Source organism: Melanotaenia boesemani, chromosome 24 (assembly GCF_017639745.1).
Source record: "Melanotaenia boesemani isolate fMelBoe1 chromosome 24, fMelBoe1.pri, whole genome shotgun sequence".
NCBI lineage: Eukaryota > Metazoa > Chordata > Actinopteri > Atheriniformes > Melanotaeniidae > Melanotaenia > Melanotaenia boesemani.
The window spans coordinates 6,159,069-6,184,685 of record NC_055705.1 but is presented as its reverse complement, the minus strand read 5'-3'; the positions used below and the strand labels follow the sequence as shown (position 1 = coordinate 6,184,685).

At 41.3% G+C, this 25,617-nt stretch overlaps 1 protein-coding gene and 1 long non-coding RNA gene across 2 annotated transcripts in view; both read left to right on the top strand.

Annotated features, from left to right (window-relative positions):
• The window catches only part of LOC121635154 (zinc finger protein 91-like), a gene marked incomplete at its 5' end in the record, with an annotated part of 164,213 nt that extends 154,088 nt beyond the window's left edge, over positions 1–10,125 (top strand). Inside the window, 2 exons of the mRNA XM_041978230.1 lie at positions 8,910–9,497; positions 9,750–10,125. Coding sequence (XP_041834164.1) covers positions 8,910–9,497; positions 9,750–10,083 — 922 coding nt within the window. The remainder of the gene's footprint in view (positions 1–8,909; positions 9,498–9,749) is intronic.
• A 2,874-nt stretch (positions 10,126–12,999) lies between these two features.
• Positions 13,000–25,617, top strand: part of LOC121635644 — a 28,248-nt gene continuing 15,630 nt past the window's right edge. The window contains exon 1 of the long non-coding RNA XR_006009503.1: positions 13,000–13,128. This is a non-coding gene — a long non-coding RNA (uncharacterized LOC121635644). The remainder of the gene's footprint in view (positions 13,129–25,617) is intronic.

The window sequence follows — 25,617 nt, the reverse complement described above, 5'->3', positions numbered from 1 at the left end:
GCGATCTTGTTCTTTCGGTCATTACCCACAGCTCATGACCATAGGTGAGGGTAGAAACGTAGATTGACCAGTAAATCGAGAGCTTTGCCTTTTGGCTCAGCTCCTTCTTCACCACAACAGACCGATGCAGATTCCCCATCACTGCAGACGCCGCACCGATCCGCCTGTCAATCTTCCGCTCCATCCTTACCTTACTCGTGAACAAGACCCCGAGATATGTGAACTCCTCCTTTTGGGGTAGGACCCTATTGCAGACCTGGAGAGAGCACTCCACCCTTTTCCGGCTGAGGACCATGTGTCAGACTTGGAGGTGCTGATTCTCATCCCAGCCGCTTCACACTCTGCTGTGAATCGCTCCAGTAAGAGCTGAAGATCACGGCCCGATGAAGCCAACAGAACCACATCATCTGCAAAGAGCAGAGATCCAATCCTGAGGCCACTGAACCAGTTCTTTGAGGAGGCAGACATTGTTTTACTACTGATGTGGTCAACTAAGAGATTCCTAAACTGCTGAATACACAGATTATTTTTGTTTTTCCAGTTCACAAGGATTGTTTTCTTTGCAATGCATAATGCTGTGTGTATCATGTGTGCAGTTAATTGCCATATTAATGTCACCCAAGTCACCTAGTAGACATAGTGCGGGGATTGTAGGAATATTACATTTAAACCATGTTGACATGTCCACACATACCTGAAGCCAGAACCTGCGGACAGGTGTGCAGGACCACAAGGCATGGAGATAGTTGTCAGGTGTGTTTTCATTGCAGTGTGTGCAGATGTTTGATTGTGACAGACCCATCCTGAACATCCTTTGTCCTGTATAATGAGTTCTATGCAGAATTTTGAATTGCATTAGTTGCATATTTGAATTCTTAGTCATTTTAAAGGTGTTTAAACATATTTGTGACCATTTATCTTTATTAAAGTTACTGGATAAGTCACCCTCCCATTTTGAAGTTGGAAGACAGATTGAGTCTTCTAGTTTGGATAATAGTCTATATGTTTTTGAGAATGGCTTTGGGGCATTGAGACTCATGAATTCTGCCACCCTAATAGGTAGCTGTAAGTTTAATTGATTAATGGTATATTTTTTACATATAATAGATTTAAGCTGGTGATATTCTAAAAATGTTTTGCTACTGATTCCATATTGTGAAGTGATAATATTAAATGACAAGAAGTTTCCATTTTCTATTATATGTTCTAACTGTTTTATTCCTTTATTTTTCCATTGAGTAAAATTGATAAGCTTTTTGTTTTGCAGGATGTCAGGGTTGTTCCAGAGGGGTGTAAACTTACATGGAAAAAGTGAGGATTTGGTTATTTTTAGAAAATCCCACCAAGCCACTAAAGAGGAATTGATATTAATGCTTTTAAAACACTTATGTGTTTTGATGGTTGAGCTGATGAATGGCAGGTCAGAGATAAACACATCCTCACACAATGCTTGCTCTACATCTAACCATGGTTCATCCAGACTGCTAGGTTTAAGCCATTTGGAGATATACTGCAGCTTGTTAGCTAAGAAAACATGATTAAAGTTGGGTAGCTCCAATCCGCCTCTATCTTTAGTCTGTTGTAAAGTTTTTAGACTGATAGCTTATTTTTCCATAAAAATTTAGATATATGTGAGTCCAGTGACTTAAACCAGCTGGAGGATGGTTTAGTGGGTATCATTGAAAACAGGTAGTTTACTTTAGATAGAACCATCATTTTAATGGTGGCAACCCTCCCCATGAGTGATATGGGTAAGCGCCTCCACCGTGAAAGATCATCCTCTATTGCTTTAAGTAGCTGGACATAATTTAGTTTTGTTAGTTCTGATAACCTGGGGGAAATGTTTATGCCTAGATATCTAATGTTTCCAGACTGTATTGTAGTATTGGGTATGTTTTGTAGGTCACTGTTGATGGGCATAATAATAGTCTTAGACCAGTTAATAGAGTAGTCAGATATTGATGAGAATGTGTTAATAAGTGTGATTGTCTGGGGGAGAGATGTCGGTAAGTTCTGGAGAAAAAGTAATACGTCATCAGCATAAAGACTTATCTTATGTTCAATATTTTTGGCATGGATTCCTTTAATCTCTTTATTTTGTCTTATGGCAGCAGCTAGGGGTTCAACAAAAATAGCAAAGAGTGATGGAGAGAGTGGGCAGCCCTGTCTGGTGCCTCTCTGCAAACAGAAGCTTGGAGAGGTTTGATCATTGATCTTCACACATGCATTTGGGTTGTTATATAATATTTTTATCCAATCTATGAAAGATGACCCAAACCCAAATTTGTTTAACGTTGCAAATAAAAATTTCCAGTTTACTCGGTCAAACGCTTTTTCTGCGTCTAAAGAAATTACTGTGGATTCCAGGTTATGTAGAGTAGAATAATCTATGATGTTAATTAATCTACGCATGTTAGTAGAGGAATGTCTACCTTTAATAAAGCCTGTTTGGTCAGGATGTATTATTAGAGGGGTTATTTTTTCTATTCTTCTGGCCAAAGCTTTGCTAATTATTTTGAGATCTACATTTATTAATAAAATTGGACGGTAACTGGATGGAAGTGTCGGGTCTTTACCTGGTTTTAATAGTAGAGTAATATTGGCTAGGTTCATATTTGAAGGTATTTTTTGTTTTTCCCTTATTTCTAATATCATATTGTAGAAAGTGGGTGCCAGCATTGTCCAGAATTCTTTGTAGAATTCTGCTGGGTAACCATCTGGTCCTGGAGCTTTATTGTTGGGCATATGCTGTTGTAGTTAGTTGTGATGTATATAATGTTTTATAGAATTCTTTGAAAGTGTTATTTATCTTGTCAGGGTCGTGGCTGATGTTTCCTTCTGGATCTCTGACAGAGGAGATGGTTGTTTTCTCCTTATTTGTTTTTAACTGATTAGCGAGGAACCTTCCAGATTTGTTGCCATGCTCAAAATTCTCCAAGCAAAGTCTTTGCACCAAGAACTGTGTCTTTTTATCTGTTATTTCATTAAGTTCAAGTTTAGCTTTCCTTGTAGCATTTAGTGTGTGTTCTTCTGGGGAGACATGGTAAGCGTCCTCTAAGGATTTAATTCTGAGTTCTAACTGTGAAATTCTCAAAGTTTCTTTCTTTTTCTTATGAGAAGAAAAGCAAATTATTTTCCCTCTCATTACTGCTTTTCCTGCTTCCCAAAGAACACAAGCTGAAGTTTCTGGCAGGTTGTTATTTTCCAGATATAAGGACCATTCTCTTTTAAAGTAGCTGATAAACTCTGGATCTTTAAGTAATGACGTATTAAATCTCAAATTTCTAGTTGCTGGTTTATTGCTCTTACTTCTCAGAGTGAATGATACTGGTGCGTGATCACTAATGCTAATAGGATGGATTCTGATTTCTGACATGTCATTCATCAGCGAGCTGCTAGTTAAGAAATAATCTAATCTAGAATAGGAATGGTGAACTGAAGAGAAGAAGGTGTATTCTCTTAGTGTGGGATGGTGAGAGCCCCAAGCATCACAGAGACCAAAATCCTTCATGTACTGTTTAACAGTTTCTGAGGATTTCCAGACTCGATGAGCTCCTGTGGTACTTTTTTTCTCCAGTATAATGTTAGTGTGTTATCTGAGTGACCATAGAGTGAGGCGAAGAGGGAGTGAAAGAAGGAGGGATCATCTACATTTGGACCATATATATTTGCAATACATAACTTAACATTTTTAATAGATAATGTAACTATTATAAATCTGCCTTCTGGATCTATGATTGTATTATCTATGTCAAAATTTAACCTTCTATTAATAAGAGTTGCTACTCCTCTCTGCCTAGAATTATAACAAGCTGAACACACGTGCGGAAACTGGGTTGTTTAGAGAAGATCTATTGTTGAGTTTGATAAATGAGTCTCTTGGAGTAATATTATATCTGCTTTCATTTCTTGCAAACAATTAAAATTTTTTAACCTCTTTTCCCTTGTGCCAGCTCCAAGCACATTCCAAGTGACAAATGTGAGTTCATTCATGAACAAACCACAGAAATGAGGGCTATATGCATATTACTGAAGCCTGTGTGGGGCATCCCACTGCTTCTCCACGTGCATGTGTATCTGCCAGCTGGTTGTGACAGAGATGTATGTGCGCTTGTGCTGTTCTGTGTGCATTCATGTGAATCATGAAAAGTGCTGATGTGTAAATGTTATGACCCAACTTTAGGGGTATGATGAAGGGCGTAACAAAAGAAGCATTGGCCAGGTTTTAAAAGGAAAGCAGGTACATTTATTGTTGAAACCGGAACAGGAAAAACAAAATCAACTGGTGGCAATAAACGAATGCTGGGGTTAGCGAAGCTGCTCAAACAAATGAACAAAACAAAACTACTCTTAAATCAAAACCAACCAGTTGAAAACAAAATCAAAGTTATCTATTATATGTGAAAACAAACTGGCTTACTAAGCTAATAACAGTGAGGAAGCAGCTCCAATAAACTAAAAAAAAAAACACTTGTAACGGAAGTATCTAGCCCAGCATAAAACGAACACAGGCCTACAGCCTAGCTACACAACACTAGCCACCATGGTTCACCAATTCAAAGACACAGATTCACTAAGACACCAACACCGCAATTCCATAGGCCAGGAGCAGACCGCCTGTGTCAACAGTTGCTCCCTGAATGAACTGGGACCTCAGGCTTTAGTTCCTGGAGGGTGCCTTCAGGAGCTGTGATTGGTCCAACAGGATCCAATAGGAAGGGAGAAGTGTGTCAGCCTAATCAAAATGTCCATTCCAACCAATCCGATGCAGGCACTAAGAGTGGAGGTTTGCACCAAGGATTGGAGTCAGGTGGCGGCAATAATCAGCTGGTGTAACAGTATATAATATAATGACAAGTGTTACCGTTAACCGTTAAAGGGTCGGAGAGAAGAAGAGTAAAGAGTGAAATGAGCGACAGTGCCAAATGAAAAAAGTAATATAAAAAACGCATCTGTGCTGAGAGCAGTGTAGTGGAGACGGGCAGTGGATTTACTGTTAACTAAATTATCTTTTATGGCAGTTTTATGGATATAACATGATCTAGTGAGAAAACAGGAAAATTAAAGCACATACCAAGTCAGTAGAGCCACGGAGTGATGTCCGGGTCGCGGTACAGCTGTCCATTAATAAATAATTTATCCACCGCGATGACAGCGCGAGCACCTTAGGTGATGGATTTCCTCCTGATGGGAAACAGGACTCTCTGTCGGTCCAGAATCTCTCTCGGATATTGGTCGTTTACTCCAAAGTTCGTTCCCTTCAGTTCGCGGCCCTGGTTCTTCACATGCTCCTTCTGTTTGAAGCTGACGAACTTTGCTACAATAGGTCTTGGTCTGGTGGACCCGGGTTTCCTCCCACCAAGCCGATGGACTCTGTGAAAGGAGATGTTTTTCACCGTTTCCTCCGGGAGCTTCAGGTGGGTTTTGATGAAGTTTTTCACCGTGGTCTCGGGGTCCTCCTCCGTCTGCTCTGGAATCCCTGCAAATACCAGATTCTCTCTCATGCTCCGCGCCTGCAGATCGATCACCGTTTCCTTCATCTTCTTATTTTCCTCCGAGAGACGGGTCAAGCCCTCGGTGAGGGATTTTACCGACTCTCTGAGACCAGCATTTTCTACAGCCAGAGTTTCCACCTGCTTCTGGCTGAATTCTAGTGATTCACGTAGCGCCTGGAACTCCTTGTGGAGAATTTCTACCAGGCTCAAACGCGCATCAAAACTACTGAGTTTCTTATCTGAAGAGATCAGAACATCCGTTGAGTCGTTCCCCGGTGGTGAAATAGCTCCAGGTGAATCCTCATTTCGCTGTCTCTTGGACTTGGATGAGGTGGAGTTGGTGGACGTGTTGTTTGGCTTCACCATGACGATTCTGTCGTAACAACGTTCTATAAAATCTGTCAGGCTGGCCAAATCTTCCCCGCTGTGCTCCAGAGTGTACCTTTTAAAGACACTATTTTCCTACTTTAAAGGATATTTTGATTAGACTGGCACAAAATACAATTGAATGAAAGTATAAATGTTTGGGCGCGCCTAGTTTGAATCTGCCGTCTCCCCGGAACTACGTCACCTACAGCATTAGCTTCACTTACCTGCCACCAGCGTCACCGCCCCTCTCTTCACCTGAGTGTCCAGAACATGCGGCCGCAAGTCCGACGACACGACTACAAAGTCGATCATCGAACTGCGGCTTAGAGTGTCCTGGTGCCAAGTGCATATGTAGGCACTTTTATGTCTAAACATGGTGTTTGTTATGGACAGTCCACATAAGTCCAACAACAAAACACCACTTGGATTTAGATCAGGGGGGTCGCTCCTCCCAATCACACCCTTCCATGTCTCGCTTTCATTGCCCATGTGAGCATTGAATTCCCTCAGCAGAGCGATGGAGTCCCCGGAAGGAGTGCTCTCCAACACCCCCTCCAAGGACTCCAAAAAGGGTGGGTACTCTGAACTGCCATTTTGTGCATAAGCACAAACAACAGTCAGGACCCATCCCCCCACTCAAAGGCGGAGGGAGGCTGCCCTTTCGTCCACCGGGGTAAACCCCAACGTACAGGCACCAAGTCGGGGGGCAATGAGCATGCCCACACCTGCTCTGCGCCTCTCACCGCGAGCAACTCCAGAATGGAAGAGAGTCCAGCCCCTCTCAAGGACAGTGGTTCCAGAGCCCAAGCTGTGCGTTGAGGTGAGTCCAACTATATGTAGCCAGAACTGTTCAACCTCGCACACCAGCTCAGGCTCCTTCCCCGCCAGAGAGGTGACATTCCACGTCCCTAGAGCTAGCTTCTGCAGCCGAGGATCATACCGCCAGGGTCCCCGCCTCTGGCAGCCACACAACTTATACTGCACCCGACCTATGGCCCCTCCTCCTGCAGGTGGTGAGCCCACGGGAGGGGAGGCCCATGTCATCCTTTCGGGCTGAGCCCAACCAGGCCCCATGGGCAAAGGCCTGGCCACCAAGCGCTCGCCTCCGTGCCCCACCTTCAGGCCTGGTTTTAGAGGGGGGCCCCAGTGACCCACGTCCGGGCAAGGGAAATCTTGGTACTTGCTTTCTCCTCATCATAGCGGTGATTTGTATAGTGGTGTATAAGAGCATTTCAGTATAATATGAGAGCATTTCAGTATAGTGTATGAGAGCATTTCAGTATAAGAGCATTTCAGTATAGTGTATCAGCATTTTAGTATATGAGAGCATTTCAGTATAATATGAGAGCATTTCAATATAGTGTATGAGAGCATTTCAGTATAATATGAGAGCATATCAGTATGAGAGCATTTCAGTATAATATATGAGAGGAAATTTCCGTATAGTATAGAAGAGGCAGTTTCAGTATATTGTATGAGAGGTTTTACTATAATGTGTGAATGGTTTCAGCTTGATATACGAGAGTTTTTAGTATAATGTGTAAATGACTTAAATTTTACATGTGTCTGTGAGAGGGTAATTCTGAATAATGTCTCAAGTGGCCCCTCATAAATAGCTTTGTATTTCCTGACACAGAAAAACAAGAATTGGGTTGCAAAAAGGTGCAACCTCCATGGTGTGGAACTGGTTTGGTTTTCGTCCAACAGATACATGCCAGAGAATTATTTTATAGAAAATATGCAAGCGGACTGTCGTGGCGAAGGGAGGAAACAACACAAACTTGTTTCACCATTTGAAGCAAAAGCACTTCGTGGAGTACGACAAAGCTGTAAAAGCACGTGAGGAGGCGTCTGCTTCAACTGAACGTGGTGGTGAGACCAAAAAAACTGATTCAACAATCAACGTAGCTTTAAATAGCGTCACAACATATGAAAAAGTGGCACACGCAGGGGGACCTAACTATTCCAGTGACAAATTTTTTGGCCAGGGATATGATGCCCATTCAGAGTGTTGAAAGACAGGGCTTTCCAAATATGCTAAAAACATTTGATTCCCATTACAAGCTGCCCCCCAAGAAGTACTTCTCTAAAGCCGCCTTGCCGGCATTGTATGAAGAAGTTCGTACCGAAGTGTCAAATGCACTGTCTTTGGTGGACTTTTTTGTGTCTACCACGGACATGTGGTCAAGCCACACATCGAACCCGTACATGAGCCTCACAGTTCCCTACGTGGACAAAGACTGGAAGCTACAAAATAAAAAACAAGTGTGTGTGACGACAGACAGCGGGGCAAATATTGTGAAAGCCATCACGCTTAACAACTGCACCAGGCTTTCATGCTTAAGATATTGCCTGCGCATTGCTATAGGTAAGTTAAATAAAATCATGGTAGCCATTACTGTTTGGCATTATCAATGTTAAACTTGTCCTTTTGTAACCTCTATTTGGTAACCCCAAATAACCCCATTCACACATTCCAAACTGTATTAAGATTTACGTTAAATTATAAATAAATGTTGCTTTTTTATTTGTGTCTTTAGAAAGAAGCATGAAGGACCTAAGAATCAGAGCAGAGCGCTGCCTGGAGTGGTTGAAGCCAGCGTCTCTGTCCCCGCCCCCTCTGATTGGCATTCCCCTGGACCAGTCAGGCTGCAGCTCGTGTGGAAGCTCAGGCTGAAAAGGCTGCAGCCGAGGCCGGTCTGGAGGGGAGAAGCCAGAAAGGCTCAGGCCGCTTTTCCCCTCACATTGTGCACCGGGGGTGTGCAGGTGTCGCGACAACCTCCTTTGTTACTGTGGGTGCTTTAAGGGTTTAGTTTCTGTGTGATTAAGTTTACTTTCGTGTGATTGTTTTCAGTGCTGGGCTAGGTTAGTGTACACCTGTGATCAGTGTGGAGCAGCTTTCACGAAATCTGGTGCTTTAAAAAGTCACCAACGTATTCACACTGGAGAGAAACCTTACAGGTGTGATCAGTGTGGAGCAGCTTTTACTCAATCTGATGCTTTAAAAAGTCACCAACGTATTCACACTGGAGAGAAACCTAACAGATGTGATCAGTGTGGAGCAGCTTTCAGTCAATCAGGTGCTTTAAAAAGTCACAAACGCATTCACACCGGAGAGAAACCTTACAGATGTGATCAGTGTGGAGCAGCTTTCACTGTATCTGGTGCTTTAAAAAGTCACCAACGCATCCACACCGGAGAGAAACCTTACAGATGTGATCAGTGTGGAGCAGCTTTCACTGTATCTGGTTCTTTAAAAAGCCACCAACGTATTCACACTGGAGAGAAACCTTACAGGTGTGATCAGTGTGGAGCAGCTTTCACGAAATCTGGTGCTTTAAAAAGTCACCAACGCATTCACACTGGAGAGAAACCCTACAGATGTGATCAGTGTGGAGCAGCTTTCACGAAATCTGGTTCTTTAAAAAGTCACCAACGTATTCACACTGGAGAGAAACCTTACAGATGTGATCAGTGTGGAGCAGCTTTCACTGTATCTGGTTCTTTAAAAAGTCACCAACGTATTCACACTGGAGAGAAACCTTACAGGTGTGATCAGTGTGGAGCAGCTTTCACTGTATCTGGTTCTTTAAAAAGTCACCAACGTATTCACACTGGAGAGAAACCTTACAAGTGTGATCAGTATGGAGCAGCTTTCACTGTATCTGATGCTTTAAAAAGTCACCAACGCATTCACACTGGAGAGAAACCTTACAGGTGTGATCAGTGTGGAGCAGCTTTCAGTCAGTCAGGTCATTTAAAAAGTCACCAACGCATTCACACTGGAGAGAAACCTTACAGGTGTGATCAGTGTGGAGCAGCTTTCAGTCAGTCAGGTCATTTAAAAAGTCACAAACACATTCACACTGGAGAGAAACCTTACAGGTGTGATCAGTGTGGAGCAGCTTTCACTATATCTGGTGCTTTAAAAAGTCACCAATGCATTCACACTGGAGAGAAACCTTACAGGTGTGATCAGTGTGGAGCAGCTTTCACTATATCTGGTGCTTCAAAAAGTCACAAACGCATTCACACCGGAGAGAAACCTTACAGGTGTGATCAGTGTGGAGCAGCTTTCACTGTATCTGGTTCTTTAAAAAGTCACCAACGTATTCACACTGGAGAGAAACCTTACAAGTGTGATCAGTGTGGAGCAGCTTTCACTATATCTGGTGCTTTAAAAAGGCACCAACGTATTCACACTGGAGAGAAACCTTAAATGTGACAGGAGGATGGTGCAGCTTTTATTCATTCAGGCAATTAAAAAAAAAATATGCCAAATGTTGTGGAAAAACTAATGTGTTCTGCTGGATTAAAACTTTCTCAACAAAGGTATCACTAAGAAGACGTGTGAGGTAAAATAATATTGTGCATATTTGTAAAGTTTTGGCAAACGGTAGGGGGATTTGCAGCCACTTCTTGTAAATGTTTAGTAAAGTTATGAATTTTAGTCATAGAAAGACGACCTCCCTCTCAAGAGAAACTGTTCTGCAGCTGTTCTATAGCAACTGTGAGGCAACGGTCACAACATGTTTGAGTTTGAATTAAATAGTACTGTATTTAACTATGTACTTTGTTAGTCATAACAGAGTAATAAAAATACTAATGGATTAGATTTATTTCGTGCTTTATCAAGGCACCCAAAGTGCTTCACATTGTGAATTTGTTATTCATTCACAAACTGATGGTGGAAGCCAAGTTGTACAAATAAATGAGTTGTTTACAGTATGTCGCTGTCAAGTTTCTGTTTCCTGTTCATGGGGGTATTTCAGGAAAGTCGCTCGAGAGATGCCTGAAAAAGTCAAACCAGCACCATCTTCTACTGAAGCATCATGTCGTTCTAGGAACACAGTTCAGCCTTATTTCATCCAGACTGACTCAAGACAGACCTGCACAAACTCCGTGCACACACCTGGGATGTCTAACAAGTCCAAATGAATGGATAAAGGGAAAGGTTGTTTAAACGAGGGACACTAGAGGCAGAATGAGAGAAACCTTCTCCTCCTCAGCAGATCAAATCCTGCTGATTGATCTGTATGAAGAATGAAACTTCACTAAAAACTAGCTAGTTTGCCACCAATTCACCAAAAGACAGAAAATGTTCCTGATCAAGTTTATCCCCCTATCCCAGATTTACCAGGTAATGGTGGCCCAGTGGATCGAACAGTGATTTGGGGCATGGTTGACCCAAGTTCTACTCAGTATTCTGGCAGTAAAAGGAAATATTGGTAAATGGAGTTAAGATGTGTTTTTCTGACGCTCATGTGACAATGAGCTGGAATGGTAGTCAACACTTGTTGGCTAAAACTGTTATATTAACCACATAAACGTAAATCATCTTGAAATCACACCGACAGGCTGAAACAGTCTGATCGTGGAAGTAATGATAGCATCCGCAGTATAAACATTGACGAAAATACCAGCCCACTGTTATTAACGGATCACTCAGTAAAATTAAATACAGGGCTTAAATTACAAAGGTAATTATGGGGGACCTTTTTTATCAGACATACATTTGGACTCTTAGATCTTGAATGAAATATTCCAGTCAAAACTGTATACATTACATAGTGGAATGTGTTGAGAAGAAAATTAAAAATGATCAATGGAAATCAAAATCATTAACCCTTGGAGGTCTGTATTGAGCTTGGCTTCACACAAAGGAAGCTAACCCAGTAGCTAGCTAGTCCCCTGTAGCTGATGTGGAGCCACCTAGTGATGCTAACTAACTTACACATCTGTAAGCAGTTCCCATGTAGCAGGAGCCCCAGACCAGCTGGACAACTCAGTGATTGTGTCAGCATGCAGAGCATGAGGAATAAGGAGTGATTAGTGATGAAGAGTGGTGAGTGAAATCGTGCAAATGCGACCACGCCTCTATGGAGGTCAGAGGCAGACCAGGGCCAGAGACCCGGGCCCTCAGCAGCAGCCCCGGAGCACCAACCCAAGCTACATCACCACGAAGACGACTCCAGCCCCACCCGAAGTGCGGCAGAGGAGAGCCCCAGCAAGAGCCCCCCATGGTCTTGGGGCACAGGTCCCAGTGGGCCAAGATCAGCAGCCGCCGGCCCCGCCAGGGACCGGCCACCCAGGGCAGCCCAAGCGAAGGGCCCAGGGCCCCAGGAGCCCAGAGGCGGCCGCCCGCAATGGTAGAGGGCCCGCAACATGCCTAGGAGGACCAGGCCCCCCTAGACAGCCACCCGGCGTAGGACAGCACACACCCCGATGTTCCAGCCGCACAACCCGGGAACCAGGGCGCCATCGACCCCCTCCCCCCACCTACTCCAATCTGCACCCCATATAACCCCACACTCACACCCTCCCCTGTGCCATACCCACAAGCACTCACCATCACACAGTCACGTCACACATAACCCACCCACCATGCCCCTGTGGGGGACACTCCAGGCGGACCAGAGGACAGCGAGACTCTGCTTTCTCATCAGAAGACGTGTTGGTGGGATTGAGAAGATCTTCGAGTATTCCCCCCACTGCCGCACAACAGCCCAAGTCGAGGTCAGCAGCCCCCCATCCCCATTGTACACAGTGTTGACGGAGCACTGCTTTTCCCTCCTGAGCTGCCGGATGGTGGACCAGAATCTCCTCGAAGTCGCCCGGAAGTCATTCTCCAAACTCCTCCCATGCCCGAGTTTTCTTTAGCGACTGCCGAAGCTGCGCTCCTCTTAGCGCGCCGATATCCTTCAGCTGCCTCTGGCGTCCTACCGGCCAAAAAGGCCCAATAGGATTCCTTCTTCAGCTTGACGGCATTTCTCAATGCTGCTGTCCGCCAACGAGTTCGGGGGTTACCGCCACAACAGGCCCCAACGACCTTGCAGCCATGGCTGTGGCTGGCCGCCTCAACAATAGAAGCACGGAACACAGCCCACTTGGACTCAATGTCCCACGTCTCACCCAGGACTTGGTTGAAGCTCTCTCGGAGATGGGAGTTGAAACTCTTTCTGACAGGGGACTCCGCCAGACGTTTCCAGCAGACCCTCACAACATGCTTGGGTCTGCCAGGCCTGACCGGCATCCTCCCACATCATCATCAGTTAACATCTCCACCCCTCTCTTCACCCGAGTGTCCAAGACATGCAGCTGCAAGTCAGACAATAGAACGAGTGAGTCCCTGGATTCCAAAAAAGGTGGGCACTCTTGATAACTGCAGTTGTTGGTGTGCAAACTCTCTGTGAGTCTCCAGTCACACACGGGTCCAGATCGAAGAGCAGTGACTGATAAGAAGAAACTCTGCCTAACATCAGAGGTAAGCCAACCTGGAGTCAGATGTTGGGTGTGGTGAGCCTGCCTCCTGGCCTTGGACCTGTATGGAAGGCCGAATGGACCAAAACATCTATTTTGACGTTTGTGTTAAGACGTACATTTTTTACGTGTTAAGACGTACAAAGTTAACATCTTAAGACGAACAAAAGTAACGTCTTAAGACGACTGGACCTTAAGGCTTCCATCCGATTGGTTGGCATCAACATACCCTCCCCTATGTCGGTGCTACGTTGGGCTGTACTTTACTTACGATGTGGTCATGTGGGCTCTTACTAGTGGATACGTTTGGGCTATGTACCTGTCACCTGTTGTAGACGCAACTGTGATTCACTGGTTGGGACAGTCTCTTAATGCGGGGGAAATGTAGCAAGTCTATTGTCTGTTCCAAAGTCTGGAGAAGAAGGTGGCGAGTCAGTCGCCATGTTGGTTGCATCGTTGTAAGCAGCTGTGTATCGTCTTTGCCTGCGTTATAATCTCTGATAAAATGGGAGTCTCGTGTTGTGTGAAAGACTGCAAAAAGACAACAAAAAATGTAAAAAAGTAGCTCACAACGTTAGATTTTTTTTTCAGCTTCCCATTTGTAAACAAGGCTTTGGACAGCAGGTTGAGGATGTAACTGAGGCATCAGATGGCCTGTGTCGCAGCGGTGAGGGAAGGACATCACTTCTTCCTTCATGCGTGTTTGCTCTTAGCATTTTCATAAAGGCACGTAGGAGAGTTTTTTGTTGTTTTTGTTGATTTTATTTTGTCAGTAATGTTAATGAATAAGCTTTAATAAGCTCTCGGTTTTCTAAAGTCGCTGTATTCACATTGGGTAACATCACTTGTAAACTACAGGCGAAGAGGGAGGGAAATAGAAATGGATTCATCTGTTTGTGGTTGATCAGTGTTTAATTTATTTAATCATCTTATATCAAAACGTCACAGAGTGAATGATTTTAGAGATACAGGTGTAGTGGAGTAAGATTCTCTCAACCCAATTTCCTCACTCACATTGCCATTACAAGGTGTAGCGCATATGGCACTTATTGCTGGGCGGAGTAGAGCGCCTTTATAACTGGGCAGGTGTTTGTCCCTGCTGTAGGCGCTGTATGCTGACAGGTCGCGTGCCAGTGTCCATATCATCTCCCCTGCAATCTGTTGCGGTCCACTGGCTGTCCAGGCCGTGTTGAATGCCGCATTCCATGCAGTTTCACTTCGGCGGCGTACTGCTTGACAATCGAGTTTGGTGCCAGGGCAGTTCATCCAGACCTGCCGCAGTACTCCTGACCTCTTCTTTCTCCCCCCCTATGGGAGGGGGTTGTAGCTACGGGTAAGACGGCATTTTCTCTGCAGGCAGAGCAGAACATTAATCCAGGTAATAACAGGGTCTGTTTCTCTTTTAGAAACGCAATTAGTGCATTACTTGAAATTCACATCGATTTTTTTGCATTCATGTTATTTAAATTTATTGGACAGCAGTTTGAGTTGTAAAAATGCCAGCGTAACACTCATGTTGTCCTTTTGTGTGTATTTGTTGTTTTTTTTTACACTAAATAAATCTTCAGCTGTCAAACTTTCTATTCCTCATATGGACTCTATGCACTTCTTTATTATTCATTTATGTAAACCTAAAGGTGTAACAGTTGCTTTAAATAACAAACTAGGTAGTGACATGTTGACCTTACATGGTAAAAGGTGTTAGAAAATCATAATGCCATTATAAAAGTTATATGTTTAGGTACGGTCCTGTCTTTTAATTATTTTTTTGACTGTATTTGGTCTGTTCTCTAACCCTCTAGGATAGAACGGTTATGGCATGATGTGTGGATGTCAGTGACATCAAAGTACTACAACCTCTTACACACTCTTGAAGAGGAAGGCCTGCTGGACATCTCTTGCACAAATGACATTTTCTGTGTGCATTATACAGTTCTTCCAAGACTCAAACGAGATTTACAAATATTTGTGGAGGGCTGGAACCACCATCCACTCCGTACTGAGGGAAATCGGAGTCCAGTGCAGATCTGGGATATTGCCCAGATGCTTCATAACAATGTCCACCTTGAAAACCTTGAAGTATGTTAATTCTTTGTTGATTTCCACAAAAATATCATTTCCATAAATAAAGAACAAGCTTGGCAGGTCAAGAGATCAGAGAATCCTAGCCGTCTAAAATATGTCATTTTTATAAGATGTCACTTGATCAACATATGAGCAAAAGCTCCACAGTACATATGCCAGAATTAGCTACAAAAGCTAAATGGCATCTGTTAACACACTGTCATAAACGAAGTCATAAAAACATCACAGGACAAATAAAATGGAACGGGGCAGCCAGTCAGTGTACTGTCAGTTATACCAAACCAGTCAGCAAGGGTTAAACACTTGGATAGTTGTGTTCTAATATGAATATGAAAGTCCAAGTATGAAATTTGTTTTGCATGATCAGAGATCAATTTTTTTAAGTGATAATACTATTGTAATGTGGAAGAAACTCTTGAATATAACTATGGGTATGTTTTTATTTTTTATATACATTTACAGGACCTACAAGAACCAGACATTGACTGGGAGACTGCTGTCGACTTTGATGGCTTTGGCGCAGAAACAGGCCTGAATATGATACAAAAAGATCTGTTTAGCATTTGAGTTACAAGGAAGGTTTTAAAAGAATGAAAGATCCTTTTTTTTATGTTCTTACTGAAGTCTCCTCAAACAGTTTGCAGAATGCAATGAAACAAGAATAAAGAAATCAACCCAATTCTATTTACTACCTCTTTGATGAGTTCCTGAAGTTCAGGATCAGTGACATCCTTTTCAGTTATTCCTTCCTGATCTACTTCTCCAGTAGACATGTAGTTGTAGCACCTCAAGAAATTTGGTGGTGGTCCACCCTGTGTAATACTGACTGCAAATACCTCTCCAATCATCCTAAATTACACAGAAATATGCCATTCAATTAATAATGAAAATTAAAGAAATTACATGTGTTACTTAAGTTATCCTACTTTTGATCAAATGGTCTTAATATATATGAGTACAACCATTTAAGATATTCCTAGCCAACAGGAATGTAAAAAATGTTATAGATTAGAAAGTACAAAAAAGAAGAAAAGAAAACCTACTTGAAGTTGTTTTTATCCATGTCACTCATTGAATATTTGGGGTTTTTGCCACACTGTCCCCCTTCAAAAAAGCGCTCCTCTATTCCTGCCATCATTTCTTTTTGAAACAGGGAAAAATAAGATACTTACATAGATAGGGAAACAACCTACCAATGACATAACAAAACATAAGTGGTGCTATTTAAAAAAAAAAACAAAAAAAAAACATACCAGTTAAAAATTCCTTCCCCAGAGCTCCACTATCAATGCCATTCTCTCCAATGGAAGAAACTCTGAGGGGGTGAAGGGGAGAAGATTTCTTCTGACGCTGCCATTGTTTCATGCCCCTTTCTACTATTTGATCCCTTGTAACGCATATGTTGAAGATGTTTGTTTCATCCACTCTTTCATTCAGGCTACATCAGCAATGCTTATGGTAACACAGCAAAGAGAAAAAAAGTTAATTTTGTGAAGGCTTTATACCAATATCTCTAGAGTGTACAAGCTTTGATAGAAAAAGCATCGTCATAAAGTACCTTTTCATCTCTTGATGCATCTTGAATTGTTTTGGATCCATCTCTGTTACATAACTTCTTTTGCCATCCATTGTCCATTCATCACAAGCTCTGCAATTACACATGCTTTAGATAAATTGCACAGCAAGATAAGACAACACTAAACTGCTTGAAAGCTTGTCTCTACAATTTTTTTTACAGGAAAACAGAACTACCTTTCACCACAGACGCTTGCATGGATTTCCAACATGTCACTTGGAAACACGTGCTCACATAATTAATATATTTGTTTGGCTAAGTTTGTAGTACTGTCAGAATTATGATTCTGTTAATGATGTTGTGGAACAAAATTTCACCCACGGTAAAAAAAAAAATCATATTTAGAAAAGTACTTAAAGACTTAAAGTCTTTATGGCCCCTGAAGTTCAACATTGTTAATTTTGATGGACCCTATGGCTCTGTCACTAATCTTTGCACAGCAAAGACTGCACTATAAAATTGTGACTTTATTTCAATAGCAATGTGAGTCTATTTTTATAAGTCCAAGATTTAAGTACAAACTAATACTGCCAGTCTTTAAAATTTTAAATTGAATTTTGTTATTTGTTTCTTTATCATAATTAAATATATTACTGTCAATGTTCAAGTTTATTTATATAGCACATTTTCTGCAACAGAAGTTGCCCAAAGTGCTGAACAATAGAACAAACACTCCACAGTTGAAAATAAAACACTACACAATAAAACAATTAAAACCAATGAAAATAAAAACAAAAAACCAACAACAAAACAAGAGTAAAAGCTAGAATAAAACTAAAATCAAATAAAACTCGTAAATTTCAAGCTCAGTTTTGATCAAATGCCAGCGCAAAGAAGTAGGTTTTGAGTAAAGACTTAAAACCAACGACAGACTGAGCAGCTCTAATGTGAAGCTGTTCCACAGCTTAGGAGCGGCAGCAGAGAAGGCTCTTTCACTCCTGGATTTAAGTCTAGCATATGGGACTGGGGACTGGGGAGAGCTGCAGAAACAGCAGTGGGGTGGAAGAAGTTCAGAAAAGGCAACAGACTCACCATCATGAAGCCAAGTCTCTGTTATAAACATAAAATCCAACTTCTGGGATTCAAAGAAGTCTTTGAGCAGGAAAGATTTGTTTGGCAGCGATCTGGCTTTGACAAGTGCCAGATGCAGAACAAGGTCCTGCTTTACCCGTAAATCCACATATCCCAGAGGACGAAGGTTGGAGAAATCCACTCTGCGCTTGCGAACTTGGGTGGCAGCGAGGAAGAGGAGCTGCCATAGGAAAGGGCCGGCATGAAGCAGGTAGAGGATCGAGAGCAACAGGCCAGATCCCCGTAAGCCAAACTCAGCTGATCAACAAGAGGGGCAGGATCCGGAGAAAAAATCCAAGAAACCACCACTGGTGGAGAACAAGCAGGCCCTGAGCCTCCCTACAACACCACCCACTTTCCCCGTTTCCTGATACGCTTCCTGTGGGGAATGACGCAGGGAGCATGACACAGGTAAGCTGGAACTGCAGACAGGGGAGGAGTACTAGCTGTACGAATCTCCAACCTGAACGGTGGAAGCCATTTACAAGCCACTCGGATGTTAAAAAGCGACTGGCGATAATAATAAAACGAGCAGGAGCAGTATAAAAGCAAACACTAACTGAGAGTACCAAAAATAAAAGCAGAAGGACAAGGAAACCTGACAGGAAACCTGAGAGATGGCAAGCTGTGCACACTGCTGGCGCCATCTTGTCAAACATTTCCATTTGAGATAATTAAATAAAAACTACACAATAAAAGGGAACATACTGAAAGCTTTTACTTTACAGTTTTGGGCTTACTTTGCTCAGAGGAACCTTGGCACATGAAGGAAGATCTGAGTCCTGTACCGATGGAAAAATTATGTCAATGTATTACAAGATTAACAATATTAATATTAATTATCATATTCTCTTTGGGAGCTTGTGTGTTTAACTACAGTTGCACTGCTAAAAAAGACTTACTGTCATTGACAAATCACTTCTAGGAGTGTCAGAGGGTTTTTTCCAGGAAAACATCAAAACTTCGCCTGTTATCTAACAACACCTGTACATCTTCAGTCTTAAATAGAGCAAACAAAAACACTCACACGACAACAAAAACATGTTGTAAATCATCCTCCTAACTAAAGATAAGTCTTCCTTGCCTGATCCTCCATGTCATTTGAGAAATCCTGAGCCTCACAACATGGCGCATGTGCAGCCAGTAACTGGATCGGCATATTTACAGAACAGGTATGACATGTTGCTTTGGGCATTTTTTCAAACTCCTTTGCACAGTAAGGAAGAGGTGAGGTGTCAAGAGTTCCTTGGACAGGTACTTTGTAAAGTGTTGACTTTCCACGTGCAACTGTACTGAGGTAAGCTCCGGTATAGCCCCTCTGCTTCAGGAGGCACAATGCACAATTTTCTTTGTCCAGAGTCACCTACAAAAAACAAGAAGTTATATTGGTCCATTTCTTTTAGTTAAACTGCTGATTTTAAAAAATCTTAACTCTGTGTACTAAACTTAAATCTGTGGAAAAAGATAAAAATTTCCATTTGTTACCAACAGCCTTGTACAGCATCTATGCTCCTTTCAAAGTGGCTATTTTTGAGTATCCTCAAGTTTTCTGGACAACTGTACATGAGTAATATAATACCAAACGTTAATCGCACGTTAACTCAACGCTTAATTAACACAACACTTAATTAACGCCGTTAATTTTTTTAATCACTCGTTAATTTTTTTTTTTTTTTTTTTTTGCTGGCCGCTGGCTTTGATGACAGAAACATGGCGTCCATGTCTCTCTTCCCTGCTGCAGCGGTGCGTCTGACGTGATCGGGAGAGAGCGGGTTCATTAAAATAAAGAGATGTTTTCTGTCTGGAACAGGAAGAAGAAAAAAAGAACCGACGTTTCTCTTTGTCAAAATACATACAGATGGCCAGAACATCGTAATTTTTGGACGGGAAACTTTTTTATTATTATTTTTTTTAATAAATGCGGTTTTATTTATGCAAGACAGCAAAGGTAAGCCATGCTTTCTGACTTTTACAAACGTGCAGCATAAATCGGGTCTTCTTCTTCCTCTGGTTCGGTGAATCTTGGTCGTAGCGAGATGAAACTTCCAGCTGTGGAATCTGTGAGATGTGAGCTTTCAGTTGAGGAGTCGTTTGTTCATGTTCATGCCGTGGGGTGGACACGCGGAGACATCATTTGTGTTTACATATTTTTCAGACTTTTTGTAGCTGCTCTTTAAATTATTGGTTGTCTTAACTGTGTTTGTTGGTGATAGAAATGGTTCTACTGAGCTGGTAGCTGAGATTCTGGACTTTCTGTGGATACCACACATGTTTATAGTTACATCTACAGACCTGACGCTACACCCGGAACGAGATGTTAACCCTTAACTCCCGGTAGCGGAGGCTGCAAATTAAAGTTTAGAGAAATTATAGGCCAGAAACCTGGATGATGAAACACTGAAGGTGCATGGATGGAAGTTATTGTGCATATTGTGAATATTTCTCTCTCCTCACCATCTAGAAGCTGTGAGATTCTCATCCTGCTTTCTGTCTGTTCACCTGATGCTGATATTCATCACATATTGTTCCTTCTGTGTTTAGAAGGAAGCAGCTTCACAGCTTTAAATTCATCCTGCTGACTTTTTACCTTTTAGTTAGTAAATCCTGAACATTTCATCCTTCTTTCTCATAAATATTTGATTTTATAAATATATATGAAGAAATATTTTAACTGTTGCTGTTTAAAGAGAAAACTGCTGCTAAACCTGTTTATGTGTTTAGTGCAGGGGTCTGCAGCCTTTCCAATCCAAAGAGACATTTTCCCTCAGCCAGCTAAATAAAACTACTTTAGAGACGCAAATGTTACCAGACTTTTCAAAAAGGCAAGTTAATATATATTTTTAATGAAGAGCCACCATAGGATGTTTGTTATTTTTGAAGAATCACATTTTTATTTCCATTTTTAAGGTTTTAAAATAAAGAAAAACATAAAACCTTTATAAAAAAAAAAGAGGATAAACAGACTTTCTGCTAAGGAATGTAGATATTTGTGGAAAATGATGTAAAAGTCCATGGTTTAGAACCTCATGACAAGAAAGATAGATTTAAAAAAAATATTTTAGCCACGTATTTAGAGACATTGTGGAAGGTCCAGAGAGACACTTGCAGCTCCAGAGTTGCAGGTTGGAGACCCCTGATGTCGTGTTTGTAAACCAAAACTTACTGCATTTTCTTTTTATAGCTGTCGGCCTTTTTTTAAAGGAAAGAGACATTTTGCGCGTAACGATGCAATTAATCGCGATTAATCGCAGCATGTCATGCGATTAATCGCGATTAAAAAATTTTAATTGTTGCCCAGCACTAATATAAACATTTCCTTTTTCATTTTCCTTCTAACATGAGTGTATTGGTCAACCGTCACATATATCTTTTGCCAATTCCTTCAGCCAAACAGATAGTGCTGTGGTAATGTTGCTGGCATTAAAGGTGTTCTTTTTTTTTTTTTTTTTAGATGACGCCGGTTCAAATCTCATCCTGGACATTACAAATTTTTCACACACTGAGCCTTATGCTACTTTTATTGTGTCACGGACACCTAACACCTGACCTCATTCATAAAACACTCACTCTGAATACAACCGTAATTCTTCGTTAGATTTTTAACTTTTAATATTAAATCAGATCAGACGTGAAGACCAGCCTTTCCATGGATTTGTGCTGCCATCTACTGGCGTGTAATGAAAACTACATGTTTTTGTATATTTGCTGGTTTCATTACTTCTCTCAACTAGACCTGGGAGAGGCTTGTTAATTTATTGTCCAGTCATATGGTCACAGTAATTTATGCGTGCATAAAATCTAAAGTTGGCTCACAACAGAGATCAGACACATAACTTTCAGGACTGTGTTTCCTTATTTGACGTTTTTGACAGTAGCTAGATACAGTAGTTAGAGCTGTCATTCTATGGACCCCTGCTGCTATCCACTGGCACATAACGAGCTGTACTGTTATACAGATATTATGCAATCCCTTATACAGTGTAAGGGACTGTATAATATATTGTACTTACTATCACCAAAGTATGCTATTTTATTTTCAAATACAGAACCATTAGTTTGCCAATAAATACTTTTTTGAACCATTAACAATAGCTGTTTTATGTTATGCCTTAAAAGTATTATGGATTTTCTGATCTTAACTGGTTATCATGTACCTTCTCTATCACCACCGTCATATGGTCACAGTAATTTATGCGTGCATAAAATCTATAGTTGGCTCACAACAGAGATCACACACCTATAATTTTGACAACAACTTCAAAGTGACAATGTTATAGTGCCTGTAAATGAGTTCCATGTCAATGCCACTCTAATGAACAGAATTCAAAAGATGGTTAACCCGCTGTATGATGATGGTAACCATGACACTGATTCATTTTGAAGTGGTAAATTTTAAAAGTCAACGACAAAGAACAAAGAAAAAATGACAGAATGAACTGAATGCTTCAAATCTGTAAATGTTTGTTTTACTTTTTATTTTTTGTAGAAAAGCTTCTATTTAAATGTGCTGTCTTACATAAACAAAAACAGTTTTTACAATTGTGAAAATTTATTTAAAAACGCAATTAAGAACATTCAATTCTGTTTGAAAATGTTCAGAAATATTAAAACATTAACTGTTAAATGGTCTTCCACTTTTGATCATATTTTTGTCTTGGCCACCTTTAGAACAGCAGCAGTTTTTGCAACCTTTAAAAACAGTTTTTCATGAATAAACATCTAAAACAAAACATTTTCAATGAATACTTTACTGGTAGGATACAGTAACAGGTGAAAAAAATCAGCAGAGGGGGTAGGGAGGGAGTGGTGGGTAGTAAGGAAATAGGAGGGGGGTAGAAGGGAGGTAGGAGGGGGTGTGGGTGGGGAGGGGGACAGAGACCACTGGATTACTCAAACAGGCATGAATGAAACAAAACACACCTCCAGGTAAGTTTTAGATGAGATCATTATAACATGGGAGCAAGTTTAAAAAAAGTCGATATTGCATAACATTTCCTTTAAGTACCAATATAAAACATGTTAGTTCAAAACATATTGGCACAATATTACACTCTACCAAATCCTTGGGTATTTCCTAAAGCAAAGTCCATGTTATTCTTGAAGATTTCATAGCTATTTACTGTCGGCAGTTTCACACAGTTAATGCACGTATATGCCAAAGGAAGATGGCGTATGCTGCTCATGGAATTCTCAGAGATGTTAAGGAATTCAATTGATGGATTAGGAGAAAAGCCAATTGGAGGCACAACGCTTGCACCTGTTGCAAAAGCTAGGATTTTTCCCAGCTTTTGTGTGTCTTGTTCTGTCACACATAATGGAAGAAAAAATGAAACCAAATATAATTCAGAGACAGCACAAATAATAGACAATTATTAAATGTTGATAGAATCAGAACAATTATTGCAGTGGCACATACATTAGGTAGATTCGTATTTCTAGTTTTTAAAAAGGAAACGTTTATATACATCAAAATAAATACAAAAATATATTTGGTAAAGTGAAAAGGCTTTCAATGCTTTATTACTAATTACACAAAGGATTTTGTACAGGCATGCTTTGTCTGTAATTGCTGAATAGACAACGGTTCTAGTGAAGGCTGCTGATAAACAGTTCTTGTGGATCAGCAATCATTCAGTCTTGTCTGCCAGAGCAAAAACTTCAGGGTGGGAACTGTAAGATTCATTATCATAATTTAAACACAGAACGCCATTGCACGTTTTTACGTGATAGCGCGATGCAAAAGACAACGGGGATGGACGCTTTTTACGCGTGTTCAAAGACACCAGAAAACGGGGTCGCACGTAATTTACGCGCATTCAAAGAGACTGGGAAACAGGAGTGCACACTTTTTACGCACGTTTTTCCCAAACACGCGTTTTTTACGCGCTATTGTGCGGAAATTTTTTTAACCTTTTGGCTTGCCATAAGTTCTGTCACTGCACGCTAGGCTAAACAGTCCTCCCTCGATCGACTGCTGGAGTTTTGAGACTGCGGGGGCGGAGACTTTGGCTGATGTGTCTTATCCTCTGATTGGTCAGTTTTCAGTCTCTGTCCCTCCTTTTCTTCAAATAGTTTGGTCAGAATCAAGATGTCGGAGAAAAAATAGATAATTTAAGAAAGAATCTCTAGTGTTGTCAGCACATGCAAATAACGAATTACAAAAATTTTTATATTGTGGAAACAATTGTGGCACTTACAACCTTAAAGATTGTGGCAATAAATAAATAAATAAAAAAAGCTTAAGTTAATGTGGCCAGCAGTTGTTTGTCCTCTGCCAGCCACCGTACGAGGCTGAGCCCCTGCTTCCCCGTTGTACTTCATGAATTTCCCTGCAAAGGGATTAATAAAGTATTTTTCATTTCATTCATTTCATTCCACATTCCCCATTAACACACCGTAGCATTTAAGCTCCGCAATAACCCGGTACAGGTAAGCTGTGCTCCTGCTGCTTCATTTTTTCGGCTTTGTCATTGTTGCTGCTGTTAACCTGACGCTGTCTGATACAGCCTCTGTTGCCGCTTGGGTGGTGTCTACTGGTGGAAGGACCACGCCGAGTTTTATTTGTTTTTAGAAGCCGTAGGCCACTGCTGTTTCTATTTGGGTCTATTTTTGGTTCAATTTATGTTACGTTGTGTTTTTTTTTGTAGGTCTAGCACCTAGCGCTGTATGCTGCATTTCTTATTTTTTTCACTTAGTCTTCTTTTTTATTTTTAGAGCCCTTCTCTCCTTTAAAACACTATGATATTATTTTAATATTGTGCTCCTTTTTGCCGCAGGGTCTGGTCCGAGCGTGGCTGCCCGGGAAGGTGGAGGGTTTTGGTGATAGAGTCTCTCACTTCAGCCCCATCACTCCTTGTGTGACGTGGTATTTTTGCACACCCCTCACTTATTTTGCATGCTTTTGTTGTCCTATTGTTTGCTGTGGATGTGTATGTGTCTTACACGGAGCGTAGTGAGTACTCTGTTCCATAGACAACTGCGGCCTCTCACCGCGTGCACCCGCGGCCGGTCAGCCCCCCTGGCATTTGCTAATTTGGTGAGCACCTTGTCCTAATAGTTCCTTTTTTCTTTCCATAAATTTTTTTAGAATTAAACTCATTCTTTTATTGATTTTAATAGTGTTGCCTGTCTATATATTTGGTTGTTGTAAATAAATTTGGTTAAACTTAATTTTTTTTTAGTCTCTGTCTCTCTTTGACCACCATCTGCAGCTATACATTCACATGGGTCCTAAGCCATTGGGCTCGGTTACATTAAGGTCAGCGCTACCTAGCAAGTGCCATAGCTATTTTATCCATTAGCATTACCATGGTAATTCAAAGTGTTAGGTCTTGTGGATCTGTTTAATTTTTGCTTTGTTTTGATTTCTTTAAAATAATTGTCTGGTAAACAAACCTAAACACTAATGGTAATTTGTCATGTTGACCCGCTATGACAGGGAGAGTTGCAGGACGCAGCGCGGCGGGTGGTGTCCCTGCTGCAGAATGCCTTATCTGATCCATCAACTAGAGACAGTGAGGACTGTTGCTGTCATTGTTAATTTGCCTACAAGCAGTGATTTAAAAAAGCAGTTTTACAACACGACATGTTATGTATTTATTATGCAAATCTAGCCTTGTGAGATTTTTTTTTTGGTGTGTGTGTGTGTGTGTGTGTGTGTGTGTGTGTATTTGAAATAAGGAGACTGAACAAACCAGGGACCGACTGGAGGACAAAGATTTCAACAGCAGAATAATAGCACAGCAGAATCGCGATTAATCG